Here is a 23068-nt window from a genome sequence, read left to right as displayed (position 1 = left end):
AGGTCAGGAGTTCGAGACTCGCCTGGCCAACATGGCGAAACCCCGTCCCTACTAAAAATACAAAAATTAGCCAAGTGTGGTGGCATGCACCTGTAATCCCAGCTACTGGGGAGGCTGAGGCAGGAGAATTGCTTGAACCCACAGGCGGAGGTTGTAGTGAGCCAAGATCGTGCCACTGCACTCTAGCCTGGGTGACAGCAAGACTCTGTCTCAAAAGATTGGAAGATGAAAGATTGGGGTGTGGGTAGAGGATTGTGATTGGCTGAATTTAGTTCAGGACTCCAAAATAATTGATCTGTCTGTAACCAGAAGTGGGAGTATTTTTGGAACTTTGTGTGTTCCTGGTTGGGTACCAGCAGGGCATGCCTGCCTCTTTGGGGGGGAAGAATGGCTTATAGCTACAGTTTTTAAGGATCTTGGATGTGTTAGGAACTGTGCTAAATACTCATTTAATCCTCTTAACAACCCTATGAGGTTTTTTAGGGGGGTGATCTCAACATTACATATGAGGAAGTTGAGGCACAACTAGATTGTAATTCACTTTGCTGTGCCCAAACAACTGCTTAAGTAGAAGAGCTGGGCTGTGAATTGGGTTTCAGAAACCCTGTACTTAACCACTACACTTGTCTTACGTACCCAGCTTGCAGTTTAAAATGAGCTCATCGTGTTCACCTACAGGGGATCCATCTGCGCGTTTTCTATGGAGTTACTTATTCCCAGGTTACTGTCAATGGCAGTTGTCATAAGATAAGCCTCTTCCTGGCTAAATGTTACCTACACCACCCTCTCCCCTACTGGGACCATTTTTTTCCAACCGAACTGCTGGAAGAATTGAAAGATCCTGAGCACAGTTGCTTAAATAAGTAGACTACATGCTCTATGAAGAAATCATATTATTTTCTCAGAGGAGAAAGAGTTGGCCCAGTGAGGCAATGATTGCTGGGAACAAACTTTCTGGTTTTCCATTTTGTTCTGCTACAAATGGCACGTTCTATCAATCAAAGCCTGCTGGGAAAGATTTTGTCTTTCCTTGTTGCAGTTTAATTTTATCCTCCATTGAACTCAGGTGCATGTTAAATACAAAGCCAAACTCTTCAGTTAGCATTAATCTATGTCCACCTCGAGATGGGGCTGGATTTTGTTTAGACTGCCTATTACTAGAAAGGAATTTCCCTAATTTGTGGATTTTGAGATGTTTGTCCACTTAAACTCTGTAACCCCACACCCAGAAAAAACGTAGCTTAACTGAGACCCTTAAATCGTGCTCTGACGGCTTTAATAGTAGCCCCCTAAACACAATTTTCACTGGTTTGTCTATGAATTAAGTACAATGTTTAGATGAGTTAGCAGGTTTATTTCCTAGAGGATGATGACAAGGAGCTTAAGTTTCTCTTGTAGTATCAGGCAGCAAACCCCTTCCGTGAGCCCATGGTTTGGAATAGGGAAAGACCTGTGAGGTATTGCTTAGGAGAGTGAATTGATACTTAATCAGTCTTCAGAGACTACATTATGACAGCAATCATTCAGTGCTTCTAAGGAAGCACAGAGTAAAACTACCGCGTCTTAAAAGAAAAAAAAAACACTGGGGTATGTAATTAGTTTGCACTTAATTGCTGTGGATATGAAACAGCAGCTGTCCATGCCACTGCATTACACCCTGTGCCTTGTTCAGTGGCACCTTTCACTTAGCTTCTGTGCTGCAATTAATTGGTTTTCTATATTTGTTTAAACATAAAAGCTACCGAAAATTCTATATCTATATCCCAGAATTGATTATCGATGTTTATTTGCTCCATTTGGGGTTTGCTCATTCTTTTTGCCAAGTTTTCTTGGTTGGAACTTGGATTCTAAACAAACTGCTTCTTTTCAAACTCTATAAACAGTGACATAGCAGCTGAGGTCCATGAGGGGCAAGAACTCATCTAGAAGAAGGGAAACTGCCTTTTGATAGCTGATGCAGCAGTGTAAGGAAAATGGTGATGTGTGGGTTCCTTACAGAAGCCAGGGCCCCCAACCCCTCTGTGGGAGCTAGAACTAGATCATCAGCTCTGTGAGGGCAGAGCACTGGGATTTGTTCAATGGCATACTCTATTCTGCTACTCAGTTCTTGGCATATGGTTATCTACTGCGATGGAGCAAATTACTACAAACTCAGCAGCTTAGAACAACACACATTTACCATCTCACAGTTTCTGTGTATCCTCAGATTCAAGGTTTCTCACAAAGCTGCAATCAAGGTGTCAACTGGGACTATGATCTCATCCGAAAGTTCAACTGGCGAATGATTCACTTCTAATTTTACTTAGATTGTTGGCAGAACCCAGTTCCTCAAGGGCTGTTTGACTGAGGAGCTTCTTCGCTGTTGGCCAAAGGCCACAGTCAGTTCCATTTGGCATTATCATAGCTCATTGTAACCACTAACTCCTGGGCTCAAGCGATCCTCCCATCTCAGCCTCTGGGGTAGCTAGAACTACAGGTGTGCACCACCAAACACTGGCTAATTTTTAAAATTCTTTTCTAGAGATGTTGTTTTGCCCAGCTGGTCTCAAACTCCTGGCCTCAAATGATCCTCCTGCCTCAGCCTCCCAAAGTGCTGGAATTACAGGCATGAGCCACTTCACATGGCCAGAATCTTTCATAACATTGCTTTTGCCTTATTCTACCGAATAAAACTAAGCCACTGGATCTAGCCCACCCTCAAGGGAAGGTGATTACATAAGGGTCTGAATACCTGGAGTCAGGGGTCTTTGGAGGATCATCTTAGAGTGAGCCCATCACAGCCTGCAGTAGACAGTCAGTACATATTGGTTGAATCAATGCGCTTAAGGTGCCAGTGCTTATAATTTGGGCTGAGGGCCCATAACATTGTCTCCCCCATCACCTTTTTCATAACTATAAAGGAGTATTTAAGGTCATTTAGGTCATTTTAACATTCTACATATGATACCTACATGATATTTACATGGTCTTCCCCCATTCCTAATAATGCAAAATGATAATCTTACCTACTCCTACTCCTATGGAGGGACATTTTTTCAACAGAAGGATCAACCTGGCAACCTCTTTAATCCAATGTGCCTTGTCTCTTATATTTTTCATGCTGCATACATGATGGGAAATTAAAGGCATCCCCACTCAATGTTTTCTGGATTTCGAGCCTTTTGTAAATGGAGTACCCCTGAGCAGCTTTTTGCTTCCAGGGAATGAAAAAACAAGGGTTAAGAGTTCACATCTAATGTGTTTTGGTTGAAGTAACTTGCTACATGTGAAAACAGTCGGCTCTGCCTTCTCCACTAAGCCTTTGATATTGTTGGGGCTTTTCAGTGCATGGCGAGATTATTAACAAGGGAAAGTCAAAGTTGTCCAGCACTGCCACACAGAATCAGGAGAAACTTGCAGGCAAGTCACTGAACGTGAAATAAGCTGCTTTTGTCCCAGGCTTCCCCAGATCTCATACCTTTTTTAAATTTTATTTTATTTTATTTTTTTAAATTCAAAGGTCATGACAATATCTGTGTGAAATAGTGTGCGTTGTAGCTTAAGACTCTAGGTCATGCTTTGCAAAGCTGGAATTTCTGTTTTGCTTCTCTCCAGTTCAGGGGCAGCCTGCACTTTGAGAAGACTGGAAAGGGTAGGACAGACAGGTTCTGGGACCCCGGCTTGGAATGTTGTAAAGCCTTTCCCAACACCTTCTTGACTCTGAAACACAATGCATTAAAAAGACAGAAGGACAGAAATCACCATGCAGCCCCTATGGGAGTACCTTTTGCCAGGCACCCCAGCCATCCCACTTCCTCCCTCTCTTTCTGCTCTGGCTTTGAAATGGCATGTTGGGTGAATCCAAAGCTAGAGGAAATGGAATTGTATGCCCACCCCAGGACAGTTTGATCCTCATGAAAATGAGAAATCTCCTGTATTGACAATCTGCAAGACTGCGCCTGGCAAGATCTGCCATTTTGTACGGATTTGCTACCAGCCTTGCTGTCGCCCTGCGGGGGTTGGTTTTTCCAGTAATGCACTCTTCCAAGCCAAGTCTGACAATGAGATGGTAAACACTCTGGTGGGTTTTGGAGGCAGGGTCGGGGGGCCAGAGAATGGTCAGTTTAAGTAGATCAAAAGCACAAAATTCATTTCCTCAAGTGGCCTTCTCTGACTGCGAATCTCAATTCTCTGGAGATGAATAACCTGTGAACTAACTAGTTTTCATTAATATTATGAATTAACAGTAAGTAAACCGTGGCCGTGCTCAAGCTGCATTTGAAGGGGGGAGGGTGAATCCTATTAGCATTTATAATTGTGTTTCCTTTTCATATTAATCCCTTCCCAAGCCTGAGGAATTAGGAGTTTTCTCATCTGCCAGTGGAAACCAGTCCCAGGAGTCTGTCCCTGTCAAATCCTGGAAAATAGATGATGATACAGGGCCATACCTTTCGCTTCGGACAGGGGCACTTCTGTGAGAAGCCTCGGTTATATTTTGCATATCTGTTAGATTAGGCTTAATGTATGATCCTGGAATTTAGTAGTTGCATTTAAAGCAATTCTCTAGACCAGGAATCCACACTTGTTTACTTATCTTTATCGGAATTTCATGAAAAGTCCTAAAGGTTTACAGAGCTCTTTTTTCCCTTGCCATGCATCACTCTGAATTGTGTCTCTGTATTCCTCTCCGACTTATTTCATGGCAGTTTGGGATGCCACATGTGCCAACACCTCTGATTCTGCTTTTTGTAATATCCCATTGCAGCAGCGATAGTTAGGAGACACTAGAAAATGATGTTGGAATGTCAAAAGGGAAAAACTACGTTTCTATATCAGAAACTAAGACCATTGGCTATACAAGAAGGAAAGTAATATTTGTGAAGACTAAAAAGAAAAGTCAGGAAAAGAAAAGTGTTTTCAATATAGCTCAGTGGTTAGTGGTTTCATGCTAAAATTGTCTTCTTGAACATAGCCACATTTCCTAAATTATTGCCAAGTGTTTAACTTACTAATAAAGGAAGCCGGGCAGTGATCTCTCTCTGGTTAAGAGCTAACCAAAAATGCAGGGATGCAAAATAACGAAGTTATAAATACTTTGTGACAGCAACGTGAACAAAAATCTGGTTAGTGGTCACTAGGATGTTGAAGTCAGAATGAAAGAAACTACAGCATCCTTGCCACATGGCTTTTTAGGTAAGAGCCACGGAAGGAGGGGAGATTCAGATGTGAAACCAAACATCCTGAGAAGTGCTTGCCCTTGTCCTAATACAGCAAATTAGCTTCTGAAGACACAGTTACCTGCTAACTGCTGGGGTGGGTGAGTCCTCTTCTCTGCAATTTAGGAAGGCCATGTGGAGTCTCTGGTCCTGCCATTCGTCACTTTTCTCTGACGCCATGGTTAATGGTGTAGCCATTCACCCTCAGCATGCATAAATCCTTTTTCCCACAAGAGGATATTGTCTGGATGTGATTTTTATGGGACTGAAGGAGCAGCTGGTGGTATCGGATTCAAGGCAAGTAGGTTGTCTTGACCATCCTATTTAGCAGATGGCTAGGACTTGACAGAGAGAAAATTATTAGGATCCAAGTCAAGGGCCAAATGGCATGGGGGCAGTAGAAGTAAATGGCAGCACATATCTGAACGCAGGCACGTGTCATCTGATGGGGTCTCTCTGCTTCCTTTTCATTTTACTTCAAGCAAGAGTAAACACAGGCCCTCCTGTAGAGCCTCCAGATAAACATATCTCTAGAGATTATTGATAGCGTGGCTACTAATTTGATAATTACGTGGATCCTTATGGTGGGCTATTAATTGGAAAGAAAATGTTACGAAGTTTAGATTTCATGAGCATTTATATGAATTTGGCCTTTAGCCCAAACCTACGTTTCATGGTTTTCTGTATTGTCAGTGTCTCTATATACTTTGGTTCTATCTAAAGACACTGAAAAGCTTTAATTCAGAGCCCTTTGTCGAGTTTGTGTGCCATCCTTTTGAAGATGACTAATGCCACGAAAGCTGCTCTGAAGTGGAAGTGCCAGGAGCGAAATTTTGCTATCAGAGTATGAACTCTGCAGGGAAAGGGGGTGGGTGTCTGTTTCTTCTAGTCCATTTTAAGCTCATTTGTGCAATTGCTGCCTTCTCCATATTACTGCATAACTCCTTTGATCTTAAAGTGGAAGGAAGCAAATTTCAAGAGCCAGGATCACTTCTCATGTGGCTTTAAAAGGAACAGCATATTACAAAATTGAGTGGATGTCAAATAAAACATAAATTTGGATCTTTTGAAATTTGAACTCAGAGAGGTATTACTTTCAGAGCCAAGCACATTGACAAACTCAGGGATAAATTTCATTTGTTTGTCATTCATTTAAATTCGAGTGTTTAGGTCAACTTGTTGCCCAGTGTTATTCGTCCTTTATTGGATGTGGCATTTGTACCCAGCATTATACTGTAAGCTTTAAACGTTTAATCCTCGTGACAACATTATAAGACTGTATCCCCATTTCACAGACAAGGACACTAAAGCTCAAATCATCCATACCTGACTCAGAATTCCATATTTTCCCCATGCCTGGCCTCCTCCATCCTAGACGGAGAATAAAATGTAAACACAGGTTGCTAATACAGCCCTCTTCACTGTTGTCATATTTAAAAACTGCCAAAATTGCTTAGCTTATGCTCATGAATTTTTTTAAACTGGGAAATTGATTGAAACAGTGAGTGAAAGGGATTATTTCAGTTAGGGTTATGCCTTACTGGAACAAATTCACTTATTAGCATGCTCTTTGGATTCCCCACCCTGAGTTTTGGAACCAAGACATAGATCAGAGGATGAGCTCAGTATTGTTAGTAAGTTACTTTGACCAGCCAATAATCTTCATTTTCTCTCCTTTTCTCCTCGTTCATCTTCTCAACGCCAGCCATATTAACCACCAATGAAGACAATGGGAGCCGAATGGTTGTTGTCGAAGGCTTGGCATTTATGCAGTTGTTTAGAATCTGGGGTCAGGTTCCTGAGCTCAGATGAGGTAAGGTCTGAGTATCAGACACAGAGAAGCTGTAATCAGAAGTGACCAAAAATTGAACGTGGACTAGGTTGACTGGTTGTTTTCCTTTTGCATAGCCTACAAATATTATTGGTGTGTGTCAGTCAAGGAAGATTAGAAACACTTTCTTTGAGCCTTCATATTATCAGATGAGACTAAATGCATTAAAAAGTTCCTGACCTAGTCTTTTTTGTGCTGCTATCACAGAATACCACACTGGGTAATTTATAATGAACAGAAATTTATTTGGTTAATGGTTCTGGAGGCTGAGAAGTCCAAGAGAATGGCCCTGACATCTGGCAAGGCTTTCTTGCCACATCATAACCATGGCAACACGTATCACATGAACAAGAGAGAGAATGTGAGAGAGCAAGAGGGGGTTGCAAGGGGGCCAAACTCACTTTTATAACAAATTCCCTCTGGCAGTAATGATGATAATCTATTCATGAGGGCAGAACCCTCATGACCTGGTCACCTCTTAAAGGTTCTGCTTCTCAACGCTATTGCATTGGGAATTAAGTTTCCAGCACATGAAATGCTGGGGATGCGTTCAAACCATAGTGGTCCCCCTGAGTGTAAAATATGCCCTCTCGTTCAGGATCCAAGATCAGAGTATCTGATGAATGTTGCCATGGTAGAGAAGGGATAACACCTTTTTGGAGGAGCACATGAGTTGATCAGGTGGCCAGCAAATGCTTTATCTTGTGATGTGGAATATTACTGGGAAACTTTTAAGACATACCATAAGCAAGATACATTGTTTTAAAAAATTGTTGATATCATAGCCTATTTCCCATTTTTTATTATTGCATACAACTCATAGGAACTCTAATGGCTAAATTTTGCTCTGTACCAAATGATTCCAGTTAGTTAAAACAAATCGTTTTATGGGTCAGTAGGTTGGCTGCTCAGTTCTTCTGGGTATGGCCAGTTCAGCTCATCTCTGTGGACTGCAGATGGTTCCACCGAGGGTGGATGGTCTCAAATGGACTCACTCACCTATCTGGTGGTGGTAGGCTGGTGAGTCTAGAAGAACGTTAGCTAGAACTACCTATGTCTACTCCTTGTAATCGCTCATCCTTTAATAGGCTAACTTGGAATTCTTCAGTTGATCTCAGGATTCCAAACAATCCAAGTGTTTTATGAGCTTGTGTCTGCATCATGTTCACTAATTTTCCATTCACTAAAGCAAGACATATGGACAAGCCCGATTTCAAATAATGGAGTAATTGGTGTACACTTTTCATAGAGGAGGGCAAAGTCAAGTTATAAAGGTGCGTGTAACAGGGATAGAGGGAAATTGTGGCTATTTTGTCATTTCTCACAGATATTAGAGTAACTACAGGTAGTTAAGCTGGCATCTCCATACTGAATCAAAGGGACCATCTTTTTGTCTATAGCTTGAATTTGATATGGAATCATTCTCTGGGATCCTTATTTTATTCTATTCTGGCCTCTTGAAACTTGGCCACATTTACTGGTTAGGTTCTCCTCTCTTGTATTCCTGAGCTGTAATTCCATTTTTGACCAGGTTTTAAAATTTTGATCAATTACTTGCTATGGTACAAATACGATGTTTCTTCTAATGCAGTTTTGATTTGGTGTATTCTGTGCATGGTTGCCTTTCAAGAATGTTTCATGCTTCAGTCCCTGGCTTGAGCAGCTTCTTGGGCAATTTGGAGGCACACTTATGCCAACTCCCAGAATTCCACCTTTATGATCTGATACACTGAGTTCCTATTCACTGATTTTTTTTTTTTTTTGTATCTGTAGTGTTTACAATGCAGTAGCAAACTCCACATATTGTATTAGTCTATAAACACAATCCTGTATTTAATAGCACCTGTATTCTGAAGTTAGGCTCTAGACATGAAGATGTAGTCACTAAACTCATAGAGCATCTAATGAGGGCTTCTAACCGTCACCCTCTGCACCATTGACATCTTAGCCAGATAAGATGTTGTAGAGAGCTATTCTGAGCATTATAGGATGTTTCGCAGCAGCCCTGGCCTCTACCTTGATGTCAGTAGCCCCTCCCCTTGTCATTCCCTTCCCACTGCTATGTGACAACCAAAATTGTCCCCAGACATGGTCACATGTCCCCCTGGTAGGGCAATATCTCCCCCGTTTGAGAACCACTGCTCTCTTCTGGAGACGCTGAGGCTTAGGAGAGCTGGAAGTGTGTGGAGTGTGTGTTATTGTCAGAGAGGACACACGAGGAACAGCAACCCAACAGGGAAAAATTGTAAGAGTAGAAAGGAATGTGGAAAATTTTCGGTCACCTTAAAATTCCTTCTAGGGGTGGCTCTTGATTCCTCTGAATTGACCTGAAAGCATCAAATTGGATTGTGCTACAGAGTGAAAGTTTCATCAATATCTCAACTTCATTATGTGAGAAGTGGATTATATATAAATACTATCAATGAGGGATGGGGGGAGCTATGCTGGCCATAGATAATAGATTTTTGAAAAACTATTTATTTTGGAAAGACTTAAATATACATAAAAGTGAAGAGAATTGTATAATGACCCATCCTATACCTACCACCCAAGGTCATAAATGATTGATTCAGGTCAATCCTGTGGCATGTATACCCCACTCACTCCCCCTGCTGTTCACTCTTGGATTATCTTGAAACAAATTCAAGACGTCATTTCATTTCATTTGTAAAAATCTCTATATGTCTAAAAGAAAGTATTTGAAAGCCAAAATTGTGATATGCTGCTAGAATTTTAATCTTCTAGAATGGGCAAGAATGAGGAGTTCTGCTGAGTAGTATTAGAAAGTTAAGGGAAAGAAGAGATGGGAGGAAGACTGAAGAGGCTTGACTTTTGAGGGGGATTAAAAACCCCAGGAGGAAATGAGGGTGGGAGACACTGTCTCTTCAAGCTTCTCTCCCCTCTTCTTTTGCTTTCCATAAATTTTAGAATATGTGATTTTCACAAGGGACTGGGATCCTTACGAAGGAGAATAGGCTGGCAGGAAACAGATTCATTTTCTAAAAGAAGGGAAAACATAATCACCAGAAAATGTTGAAATCTTCCCTCAATGATGGATTGCTCTCTCATGACTTTCAATGACCTTTTAGCCGATTGGGCCTACTTTTAATAAAACAAGGCAAGAAGAAAATCTTGCAGTTGCTTTTTAAGAGTTTCCTTGGACTATAGTATTTGTCTCCTGTTATAATGTATTCTGATAAGTTTCTTTTGATTTAGACTTCCTCACTTGATTTTATGATGTCATAAATCTCCTGAATTTGGTGAGAGCCATGTTGTATGTGAGAACTAAGCAGCTTGCTAGATAACGTCTACTCCCACCTCCCTTCTCTTTAGAAGATTAAACTGAGACTGTTGTGCCTGATGCCAGAATAGATTTAACCAATCATGTTTCCTTTACATGTAGGTCAGTCCGAGGGACAATTCTGCACTGGATCCTATTATCCATGGGTTGAAGGGTGTTGTACATCATGGTAAGTATGCCACATACACTTCCTTTTGCTGGGATGTGAAGGGCTCAGATCTCTACCTAAAGGAACCAGGTTATCTTGCAGAGGACAGAGGGTGACACCCATTCCTCATCCCCTGATGTTGAAGGGCATTAGAGCCATTATTTGATGGGTAAAGAGCACGCCCATTTATTACCTGCAAATGGGTCTGGGTTAACAGTAAGCAATTTGTTTCTTTTGAACAAATTGGTACCAGTTTGAATGCATAGGTTATAAAGCAAAACACCCTAAGATGTACTGTTCTTATGTGTTGAACTTGCCATTTGTTTCATATCTCTCCTAAAAATATTCTTTCAGTTGTCTTTTCACCTATAAATGTTTGGTTTGCGTCTCAGATCTAGGGAAGCATTTTAAGTAGCCAGACAAGTTATTAAACTTTGCAGCATGTGAGCAAGCGTCATGCCGCTACTGGAATGGAAAAGGCCAGGCTACTGTTCTGTGCTGCAGACCTCTTATCCTCAGGCATAAAACCAGGAGACAAAGTAAGATAAATGGGTTCTGTCTTTTCCAACTGGTTTTTATTGGAAGAATTTCCCTGCAACTTTATTATCAGCACTGCATCATTACCTATGACATCAAGATCCTCTAATTTCAAAAGTACCCTTGTCACAGTGAGGTGTGCAGTCTAGATGTAATGTAATGATTTGCGAAGTTTTAATAATCTAATTAGAATTCCAGAGACGTTGACAGAAATAGCATCAGTAACCATAATAAATCTCCCCTTCATCTCCACAGCTGTGATAAAACATCTTCACACCTTTTTGGGAGGATTGTCTTTAGACATTAGCCAACTCCATAGAGCTTAACAAACATGTTCCCCCTCTCTTTCTGTGAAACTAAAACCAGTTGTCTGGTCAATTGGAGCAAGTAGGATTTTGGATTAATTGTTCTGCTCTCAAAATTGGTCAGTCATGCAGCAGGTAACAATAATAAACCTACTCAATATAGAAAAATAGGGTTACTAAAAATACCACATAGAGGCTTTCATTTTAAGATAGTTCTGGGCCAGGCGCGGTGGCTCATGCCTGTAATCCCAGCACTTTGGGAGGCCGAGGTGGGTGGATCACCTGAAGTCAGGGGTTTGAGACCAGCCTGGTCAACATGGTGAAACCCTGTCTCTACTAAATACAAAAATTAGCTGAGCATGGTGGTAGGCACCTGTAATCCCAGTTACTCGGGAGGCTGAGGCAGGAGAATCACTTGAACCCACGAGGCGGAGGTTGCAATGAGCCAAAATTGCGCCATTGCACTTCCGCCTGGATGACAGAGAGAGACTCTCTCAAAAAAAAAGATATGTATTTCCATTGCTTCTTCCCAGTTCTCAGTTTCTGGAAGGGCACTAATCCCATCCTCCATTCTTGAGGGCTCTTACCTCCCAAAGACTCCACCTCATAAACTTGGGGATTAGGATTTCAACATAGGAATTTGGTTAAGGGACACAAACCTTCAGGCGACAGCAGAGGCTGTTACATATGGAAAAAAGATATCTGGCTCTGGGAAGGTTGCCAGGATGCCCAGGGTGTGGCTTCAACCCTACCCTCTAACTGGGAAGTCAGACGAGACCTGCAAAATACACTGACCTACAAAGGAAGTTCACTTATTCATTCAGCAGAAATACATTGCATGCCCACGCTGTGCAAACCCAGATTTGGAACACTGATTAAGACAGACACAGGCCAGCTCTCATGGACCTAGAAGGGAAGTGCTGCCTTCCTCTCCCACCAGCCTGCCTGGTATGCAGCCCCTCCCAGCTTATGCATTTGCTGTTTCCTCTGTCAGGAGAGTTCTTCCTTTGCTTGTGCCAAGCGTGTCTCCTTCTTATGCCTTCAGGTCTCAGCTCCCATATTGCCTCCTTAGAAAGTTGTTTCTTAAGTATCCTATCAAATTATTCATCCCACCCCACTCCCATCACTCTCTGTTACACCATCCCAGGTTTCTTTCTTTAAAGCACTTACATGTATCTGAAATAACTGTTTGTGTATTTACTCATATATCAGATACTTGGGTATCAATTTCCTGAGGGCAGAAAACCATGTTAGTGTGGCACGCTGTGTCTGGCAAATAGTAGGTACTCAGTATCTTAGCCAAATGACTGAATCAAGTAAGCATACAAATAAATAAGTGAAAATTTCAAAATGCAAAATGGGATGAAGGGAAGGAAGAACTAAAGCCCATGTGGGTTGTGCCTTGATTGGGAAGAAAAAGGAGAGGAGTATGTCATTCTTCCAAAAGGGAATGGAAGACATTAGAAATAGTTTTAAAAAAACAAAAATAACGTTTGTTGGAGGCCAGGTGCAGTGGCTCATGCCTGTAGACCCAGCACTTTGGGAGGCTGAGGTGGGTGAATTGCTTGAGCCCAGGAGTTCAAGACCAATCTGGGCAACATGGCAAAACCTTCTCTCTGAAAAAAAATACAAAATTTAACCAGGCATGATGGTACATGCCTGTAGTCCCAGCTACTTGGGAGGCTGAGAGGGGAGGATCACCTGAGTCCAGGAGATTGAGGCTGTAGTGAGCCTTGATCATGCCAGCCTCCAGCCTGGGTGACAGAGTGAGACTCTCTCCCCCTCCCCCCCAAAAAAAGCTTTTGTTGGAGCTAGAAGCATTTCAGTTGAAGGTCCTGTGAGGGATTTGAATGATCTATTAATTTGAAGGAACATAAATAATCATGTCCTTCACAGTCTCTGGCTTGGGAACAATGATAGAGATATGTAAAGAGAAAAATCAATATGGATTTCTGTTGCTGTTCAGAAATGACTTTTATTTCTTCAGCTCTGGGAGTCATATATTAGAATGTTAATTTCTCATTAATTTTTTTTAAACAAGAAGCATCTTAAGTGTTTCTTCAGCTGAAATGTGAAGGAATAATCTGATCGTATCAGCCAACTGTATTTGACAGTTGGTCATTAGGGTCCTCTGTTAAGCAGACACCATGGTGGAATTTGAAGTGCAGGAAAGATTTTTGGCAGGGAAGGACTGCCTGGGAAGGATCAAATGGAGAAGGACCAGGGGTTGGTGGGGAGAGCATTTGGGCCATGCATGGTGCACGTCTGACACCTCTGCAAGGAGAGAGGTGAGCTAGGAGGACTGGCTGAAGGCAGCTCTAAGGAAGTCTTTGCCAAGCTATCAGAGAGCCCCAGAGCAAAGACTGCCCCTGAAGGGAGTCCCGTGTTGGCAGGAATGGCCCAGCTCTTATTCCCCACCATGTGTTGTCATTGGCTGGAGCCTCCCAGCAAGAATAGCCTGATTGTAGACGCTGGGCAGATCCTGGAGGTGCAGCTGCTGCAGGCTGTCAGCTCAACAAGCTCCTCACAACAGCTTGTCTCTGGAAGGGGCATCTCAGGGGTGCATGCTTAGGAGTGGCACAGAGCTTCACATCTCCTTCCAGAGGCACCTTCCTAATCACACTCCCATAGTGCTTGCTCAGAGAGTCTTACTAACAGTCCTGGCTCATTTTGTCCATAGTTACTGAGTACCTAATCTCAGTACACCATGAAGCTAGGCATTGAGACATGGACCTACTACCCTCACCACATTTGCATATGCTTGGTAGAGATGTACAATTAAGTATGCAATGACGTTAAAGTGTGGGAAGCAGCACGCTAAACTCAAACTTTGGTTATTGGAAGTGTCTCAAATCAACTGAACATTAAGACCTAAAGAGTGCATGGAGATTGTCCAGGCAGAGCAGTGATGCAAGCAGGACCAGTATAGATGAAGGTGTCTGTTGGTAAGAGAGGATGTAGTATCTTTGAGGCTTGGAGAATGGTGACTGATATGGTTTGACTGTGTCCCACCTAAATCTCATCTTGAATTCCCACGTGTTGTAGGAGGGACCCAGTGGGAGGTAATTGAATCATGGGGGCAGGTCTGTCCTCCACTGTTCTTGTGATAGTGACTAAGTCTCACAAGATCTGATAGTTTTAAAAAGGGGAGTTTCCCTGCACAAGCTGTCTTCTCTTGTCTGCCGCCATGTGAGATGTGCCTTTCACCTTCCACCATGATTGTGAGGCCTTCCCAGTCACGTGGAACTGTGAGTCCATTAAATCTCTTTTTTTTGTAAATTGCCCAGTCGTGGGTATGTCTTTATCTGCAGCGTGAAAATGGACTAATACAGTAACATTGCTTCTCTAATGCTTTTCTAGGGAGAGACAGCCTAGAAACCTCTTGACCACATGAAGTGCTGTGTCTTATGTGTTCATTTTTCTAGGCAAATTTTGGTTTTTACAAACTCAAGAGCCATGAGGAAATATAAAGAGAATGGAGTGAGGTGATTTTCCATTGATTCTGGTCCCATCTATCTACTCATGGAATGAGAGATGGAAGCACTAAAATGTATCTAAATCAAGTATTTTATTTGCCCTATTATCAACATCCACTGGAGAAGAAAGACTTAGGGGAAGATTGTAAATCCTATTCACTGTATTGGTTCAGTCATTAGCAGCACTTTTTGTATATAAGAACCAGCAGTTGCAGATAAAAATACTGGTTGCTAAGAACTTAGTCTAGTTCTGATGGTTTAAAATCCATTTTTCAAAAAAACCCTGTTTGTGAATCAATGTAAAAATATAGTCTTTCCTTCTAAGTGCGAGGCATGAGGTCAGGTGAATATGGCACATGAGGCAAAACTTTGCAGCCCAATTTGTTCAACTTTTGAAGCCTTAGGTTGTGCAACGTGTGGTCAGGCGTGGTCGTAGAGAAGAATTGGGCCCTTTCTGTTGACCAAAGCTGGCTGCAGTTTTCAACGCATCTCATCAAATTGCTAAGCATACTTCTCAGTTGTCGTGGTTTCGCCAGGATTCAGAAAGCTATAGTGGATCAGACCAGCAGGAGACCACCAAACAGTGACCATGATCTTTTTTTTGGCACATGTTTGGCTTTGGGAAGTGCTTTGGAGCTTCTTCTCAGTCCAGCCACAGAGCTGGTCATCGCCCATTGTCATATAAAATCCACTCTTTGTCGCATGTCACAGTCTGATCGAGAAATGATTCATTGTTGTTATGTAGAATAAGAGAAGACAACACTTCAAAATGACATTTTTTTTTTTTTAATTTTTGCTCAACTCATGAGGTACCCACTTATCAAGCATTTTTACTGTTCCAGTTTGCTTCAAATGTCAAACTACTGTAGAATGGTTAACACTGAGTTCTTTGGTAACTTCCTTTATAGTTGTGAGAGGATCAGCTTCAATGAATTGCTCTCAATCGGTTGTTGTCAACTTATGCTTCTCATCTTCAAGGCTCTTGTCTCTTCTGCAGAACTTCTTGGACTACTACTGCACTGTATGTTCATTAGCAGTTCCTGGGCCAAATGCGTTGTTGATGTTGTGAATTATCTCCACCGTTTTACAGCCCATTTTGAACTCGAATAAGAAAATTGCTCAAATTTGCTTTTTGTCTAACATCATTTCCATAGTCTAAAATAAATATAAAATAAACAGCAAGTACTAAGTCATTAGCAAAAACAAAAAGCAAGAAATGGGTGCATTAAAATGATGTATAACATAACCATATTTATTGAAGAATGCATTCCAATATCATTGTTGCAAATTTGAACAGTACAAAACTGCAATTCCTTTTGCATCAGCTTATTTGCATCAACAGTTTTACCTAACTGATCCATGTTAAGAAATATGTGTGGGGCCGGCACGGTGGCTCATGCCTATAATCTCAGCAGTTTGGGAGGCCGAGGCAGGTGGATCACCTGAGTTCAGGAGTTTGAGAATAGGCTGGCCAACATGGTGAAATTCCGTCTCTACTAAAAATACAAAACTTAGCCAGACATGGTGGCACGCATCTGTAATCCCAGCTACTTGGGAGGCTGAGGCAGGAGAATCGTTTGAACCCGGGAGGCAGAGGTTGCAGTTAGCTGAGGCCATGCCATTATACTCCAGCCTGGGTGACAAGAGCAAAACACTGTCTCAGAAAAAGAAAAAAGTATGTGCATTATACGTCGCTTCTCGTCCTTTCGGCTAAGATCGAGTGTATGTGCATTATGTCCTGTGTCAGTTAAAAGACATCTGTTTTTTCTTTTCATGTTGTTGGAATACATAATTTCTCTTCCTTTTTATAGTACTCACCCCAGGAAAATCCAGCAGGCTGTTTGTGTACATACGCATATACTGTCAAAAGGCCTCAAAACACCATCCTCTTGTGTCAGTCCTCTGAAACGGACCACTTTTGTATTCCTAATAGGAAACTTGCCTCTGGTGATTGCTTGGTATTTTATCCTTGTCTGCTTGTCCTCTTTTCCCACCCCTCCCCCACTGTCACTTTCCTCTCCTGGAGAATGTATCATCTTAGTGAGGTGTAATAGGCTTCGTTTTCTTTTTTTTTGTTGTTGTTTGAGATGGATTCACTCTGTCGCCTAGGCTGGAGTGCAGTGGCAGGATCTCTGCTCACTGCAAGCTCCGCCTCCTGGATTCACGCCATTCTCCTGCCTCAGCCTCCCCAGCAGCTGGGACTACAGGTGCACACCACCACGCCTGGCTAATTTTTCGTACTTTTAGTAGAGACGGGATTTCACTGTGTTAGCCAGGATGGTCTCGATCTCCTGCCCTCGTGATCTGCCCACCTCAGCCTCCCACAGTGCTGGGATTACAGGCGTGAGCCACTGCACCCGGCCTAGGCTTCGTTTTCTTTCAAAGGAAGAACTTTGGGATCACCTGAGGTCAGGAGTTCAAAACTAGCCTGGTCAACATGTTGAAACCCCATCTCTACTAAAACTACAAAAATTAGCCAGGCATGGTGGCGAGCACCTATAATCTTAGCTACTCGGGAGTCTGAGGCAGGAGAATCACTTGAACCTGGGAGGCGAAGGTTCCAGTGAACTGAGATCGCACCACTGCACTCCAGCCTGGGCAACAGAGGGAGATTCCATCCCCACCCTACCCCAAACCCCCCGCCAAAAAAAAAAAAAAGAAGAAGAAGAAATTGCCACAGACACAACGAAATCTTCTGCTGGTCAGAGCTAGACAGCTGCTCTCTCTCTGTCTTCCCTTCCCTGGCTCTTCCAAGAAAGCTATCAGTGAAAGGACAAATAAATTATCACCTGAGAACTCGCTTCTATTAGTATCACAAAATGAGGCTCTTGCAAGCTTTTCCTGTCAAAACACGGCACTGGCAGTTGTGGCTATGACAAGATTAAAACTTTCCTTGCAGACCAGCTTTCTCATGTCACTAGTTTGTTCACTCGACTCACCTTTGGGGGTCTCCTTCCACCTTTTTGTCCCTGCCCTGGGACACTCATCATCTCCTCACCAAATCTGAGGACAAAGTCCTAGAATAGCTATTGTCATTCCCGGCCTCTAGCAAAAAGGGAAGAAATAACAGTGAATTTGAAAATATGCGTTGACTGCCCTGCCAAGCATTTCCAGAGAGTGGTGAAAGCTGTCTGAGAAACTCTACATCGTTCATCTTTCCATATTCCACCTGCTGGGACTGAGGTTTCTGCAATGAAGAGTAACAGAGCGTCATCTTCAGACCAGTCCTCTGAATTCCTTCTAGAACAGTGGGTCGGCTTTATCTTATACAATTGCTGTTGCATCACCAGCCGCACATTCACTGTTTTAAAAGAAACCAGCCCCAGGGTATGGTGCTGCCTGCACTGTTCCCCTGCTGGGTATGCACTTGGTTCCACCCCTTCAGAAAACTGTGTGCCTGTTTCTGCTGATGTTACACATGCACCCCGCCCTCTGAGCCGGAAATGCCACACTTAAGTATATCCCCAAGAAAAATATCAACAAAAGACTTGTGCATATGAGCCTTATTCATAATAGCCACAAAATGGAAACAGCCTAAATGTCTATCAGTGGGAACACAGATATAGAAGTTGTAGACTATTCATACAATGGAATATTATGCAGCACTTACAGGTAATGAACTATGGATTCACTCAAAAGCAAAACAGTGCATAATGCATGATTCCATTTATGTAAAGTGTGAGAACAGGTCCATCCACAAAATTAATCCATGGTGATGAAAGTCAGAATAGTGGGGTGGAAGGGCCAGGTGCGATGGTTCATGCCTGTAATCCCAGCACTTTTGGGAGGCCAAGGCGGGCAGATCGCCTGAGGTCAGGAGTTCAAGACCAGCCTGACCAACATGGTGAAACCCCGTCTCTACTAAAAATACAAAAATTAACCAGGTGTGGTGTTACGTACCTGTAGTGGGAGACTGAGGCAGGAGAATCACTTGAACCCTGCAGGTGGGGGTTGTAGTGAGCTGAGATTGCGCCACTGCACTCCAACTTGGGTGAAAGAATGAGACTCAGTCTCAAAGAACAGTGGAGTGGAGGAATATATTGAATAAAAAGGAACCTGAGGAAATTTTCTTGGGCGATAGAAATATTTCTCTATCTTGATCTAGAGGATGATTGCACAGGTATAATATAAAAATTTGCCATGCTGTCCCCTTAGATTTCTTCATTTGACTGTTTGAAAATTAAAGAATAGTCCATATGTATTACACATTAATTTCCCAAATATATTGCATCCACAAAGCTTAAAAAAATTAGCAGCATGTACCAAATAGTCAAATATTAAAAATCTTGACAGTGTCAAGTGTTGGCAAGGATGTGAATCCAGGAACCCTCATGTTGTTGACAAGAGAATAACTAGTATGATCACTCTTCAGAAAATAGTTTGGCAGGATCTAGTAAAACGAATCTAAGAGATTCCATTTCTATGTATGTCCCCTAGAGAAACTCATATATGTGTCCCAAGAGATGTATAGACCAGGTGCAGTGTCTCACAGCTGTGATCCCAGCACTTTGGAAGCCGAGGCAGGCAGATCACTTGAGCTCAGGAGTTTGAGACCAGCCATGGCAACATGGTGAAACCTTGTCTCTACAAAAAGTAAACAAAATTAGCCAGGCATGGTGGCACCCACCTGTAGTCCCAGCTATTTTGGGGACTGAGGTGGGTGGATCACTTGAGCCCAGGAAGCAGAGGTTCAGTCAGCCAAGATTGTGCCACTGCACTCTAGTCTGGGTGACAGAGCGAAACCTGGTCTTCAAAAAAAGAAGACATGTGGCTGGCCGCAGTGGCTCATGCCTGTAACTCCAACACTGTGGGCAGGCAAGGTGGGTGGATTGCTTCAGGTCAGGAGTTTGAGACCAGCCTGGCTAACATGGCGAAACCCCACCACTACTAAAAAAAATACAAAAATTAGCTGAGTCTGGTGGTATGGGCCTATAATCCCAGCTACTTGGGAGGCCTGATGCATGAGAATCGCTTGATCCCTGGAGGTCGAGGCTGCAGTGAGTCAAGTTTGCACCACTGCACTCCAGCCTGGGTGACAGAGCAAGACTCTGTCTGAAAAATAAAAGAAGAAGACATGTGGGCAAGAATGTGTGTGGTGGTGTTTTTCCTAATTACCCAAACCTGGTAATGCCTCAGGTGCCCATCATTAGCAGGCTGAGTAAAGATGACCTGGTGCGGTCATAGAATAGAACATTTCACCACGATGGGAAGGAATGGCCCACTCAACAATATGGGTGCATCGGAGATTGGTAAAGTTAAGCAAGGGAAGCAAGATTCTGAAGAAAACATTGTGCGTTCCCAAAGATAAACTTCAAAACATGAGAAAACCTAACCTTTATTGCTTCGGAGTGCATGTGTAGGTGTTAAAACTAATAGGAAACTCAAGTGATTATTTCAAAATGAGGATGGTGGTGACTTCCTGGGGGTGGATGAGAGAGTGACAAGGGGCTGGCCGGGTAGGGGGAGGCAAAGTCTTCTCGTGTTCTGAGTGTTGATCACACACCCACACACCAGGGCTCACTTCAGGATCAGTTTTCAACAGTACATTGAGGTTTTGCACACCTTTCTGCATGGGTGTTATATTTCACAATCAAAGAAGACAATGATTAACATTAGAAAGGAAGAGATTCAGACATTGCTTTCCTCTGGGACACATCAAATTCCAAGCGGCCTCGCAACAAGCAAAGGAGAGTGACAGCACTTTTTAAAAAAACTTTTTACCATAACTACCCCTGACAGGCTGTGTGTTCTCTCCACAAATTGATTACAGGCCAGTGAAAGAACTGTGCCTGCTTGGAATTATATCATTAAGAGGTGACTCTGAAAACAAATATCTCCTTGTGGAGATTAGAAACAGGAAATCAGAAACAAAGGGGATGGGGTGTCAAGTGACAAGTTTAAACACAAAGGGTGCCTCACTGCTGCTGTGCCGGGGCATGCTTGCTCTGTCTGCTTAGCCCAGCAGGCATCACTACATACTCCAGAAACCCTCTGAGATACAACCACCGCGGTCCCCATCATATAGAAAGGCAAGCAAAGTGTCAGAGGCTGGGCGACTTGCCCCAGGGTCACATCAGGAGAAGTGACCCAGCCCAGAGTCTAACCAAGGTCTTCCTGACTTCAGACTGGCTCTCCTAACTCCAGGTCTTCTCCCGCTCAGATCCCTATGAGGCTCCCCACCTACCTTTTTCCATCTTGATTGAAACTCATCATATGGGTTTTGTTGAAGGGGCAAGTGAAGACATACTGAACAGGACCATAATCTGTCACTGTCACTCTGACACCATTGTGACTATCCCTGTGGTCCAAAAGCTCGAAATAAGCCATCTGAGGCCAAGTGGCTGAAGTTGCTGAAAATATCTTTTGTGGACTTTGGAAGAAGAGGACAAATGCTAGAACAAGAGACTTTTGGGAAAAATGAATCCTGAGGCAGAAACGTCATTATAATCCAGTAGCAAGAAAATGGAGCAGAACTGAGTTGCTGTGAGGGGTTCTTGCCTGTTTTTGTGTTTGTGAACCGCCAAGCTCCCTGAATCATAGCATCCACCCATCCTTCCATCAACTGACTGCCTAACGTGCTGAGGGTAAAATGAACAAGATTTCCCTTGTCCTTGGAAAAATTTTAGTCTCATGAAGAATTTTTTTTTTTTTTTTTTTTTTCCCTTGACTTTTTTGGGGCAAAGACTAATGTTACTTGTTGGCAGAGTAATCTCACGTTGAACCTTTGGAAAGAACTTTATTAAAAGTCTCCATTATGGAATACTTTTAAAGAAATGGAATTTTGTTGTTTTTCACTTGAAGTTGGACTCTTAGGAACACAACTGAACGAGATTTCTAGAGCAGTACTTCAGAATTCAGGCTGGCCTGGGTTTGAATTCTGGCTCTCCAACTTGGGAGCTGTGTGACCCCAGAACAAATTACTGAACCTCTCTGTCCCCGAGTTTCTGCCTTGTAAAGTGAGGATAATGAAAGTGCTTATCTCATGAGTATTATCGCTAAATGCGTTCAGACAGGGACAACATGGGGCAGAAGGCATGCCTGGTATGTGTTCAGCGCCCTCTAAATCAGTGATCAGCAAGCTCTAATCTGGAGACCAAATCCAGCCCACTGCTTGTTTCTGTAAAGTTTCATTGGAACACAGCTGCACTCATTTGTTTACATATCATCTATGGCTGCTTTTGCACAACAATGACAAACTTGAGTAGTCATGACAGACACACTGGCCTGCACCACCTTATGTATTTAATCTCTGGCCCTTTAAAGAAAATGTTTGTCAGTCCTACCTCATCTAAACGGTAACTATTACAGCAGCTCTACTAATAGTGTTGCCTTCACCCAGTAATTTGTTTATGTTGGGACAATGTAAATACCCACTCAGGTCATTACTTACCACTTGCTAGGCTTTACAGAGATTTCAGTTTTCATTTTGCTGATATCATCACATTTCAACTGAATTAATGAGGGTTCTGTTTTAATGTTTAACTTAAAGAAATCCTCCAAATTATTTTCTCCTTTTTGAATGGGAAAACGAATGCTGTATTTTAATCTATAGCTCACTGATCATTTTGAACATCTTAACATGCGACAAAGTTTCCCCTTTGAAGTTTGTGTTTCCAGCATTTAATTACATGGAACTTTCCTGAAATGTGCTATAAATATGCAGCGCCCTGATCTTCGGCTAATTGGCTCATGTCTATTAAGGATCTAGAAAGGACTGATGCTTATCAGAACATGTTTGATCTCAAAATCTTCTAGAAACAGGCACACTTAAGCCACTTCCACCACTTCCTGGATTTCAGTGCATCAAAACCACCACCATAGATGTAAGCTATTTCCACTTCTTTTCTTAGCCAGGAAATGGGATGCTGTGCGACTTCTGTTTTATCACTAATAGTATTGTTAATGATAATGTTAAGATGTAAAAAGACTTCAAAAGTGATTCCTTTTAGATTAGGTTTGAATTTGAGGCCAGTTCTCATTCAGCCTGCCTTGTTTGTCAATATTTTATCATTTGAACAGGATTATGGAAATCCAGGGAAATGCCCTTTTCCTGCTTGTTTCAGTGGGATGTGAAGAGCAAAGAGAGCTCTTAAAAAGATACCTCCATTTGCCTACTGCAAAAGTGCCTGCTAAAGTGCTTGCGACTACCGTGTGTGATTTTCTTACCCTGCTCGCATGCTCTATGTATGCTACCTCGGTGTAGGAGAGACAGACACTATTGCATAGTGGGTTTGAAATCCAGTTGTGTTACAACCTGAACAAATCACTTCACCTC

The 23068-nt window shown here is 42.5% G+C and overlaps 1 protein-coding gene across 5 annotated transcripts in view; it reads left to right on the top strand.

The window, feature by feature from the left end:
- Positions 1-23068, top strand: part of PTPRG (protein tyrosine phosphatase receptor type G) — a 747615-nt gene that overhangs the window by 574529 nt on the left and 150018 nt on the right. For all 5 annotated transcript variants that reach the window (XM_017854227.1, XM_017854230.1, XM_017854229.1 and 2 more), the window contains one exon: positions 10430-10496. In XM_017854227.1, the coding sequence (XP_017709716.1) occupies positions 10430-10496 (67 nt within the window). The remainder of the gene's footprint in view (positions 1-10429; positions 10497-23068) is intronic.

Source organism: Rhinopithecus bieti, unplaced genomic scaffold (assembly GCF_001698545.2).
Source record: "Rhinopithecus bieti isolate Rb0 unplaced genomic scaffold, ASM169854v2 scaffold_36004, whole genome shotgun sequence".
NCBI lineage: Eukaryota > Metazoa > Chordata > Mammalia > Primates > Cercopithecidae > Rhinopithecus > Rhinopithecus bieti.
The sequence above is the reverse complement of the archived record's forward strand: the minus strand, read 5'-3'. Positions and strand labels throughout refer to the sequence as shown.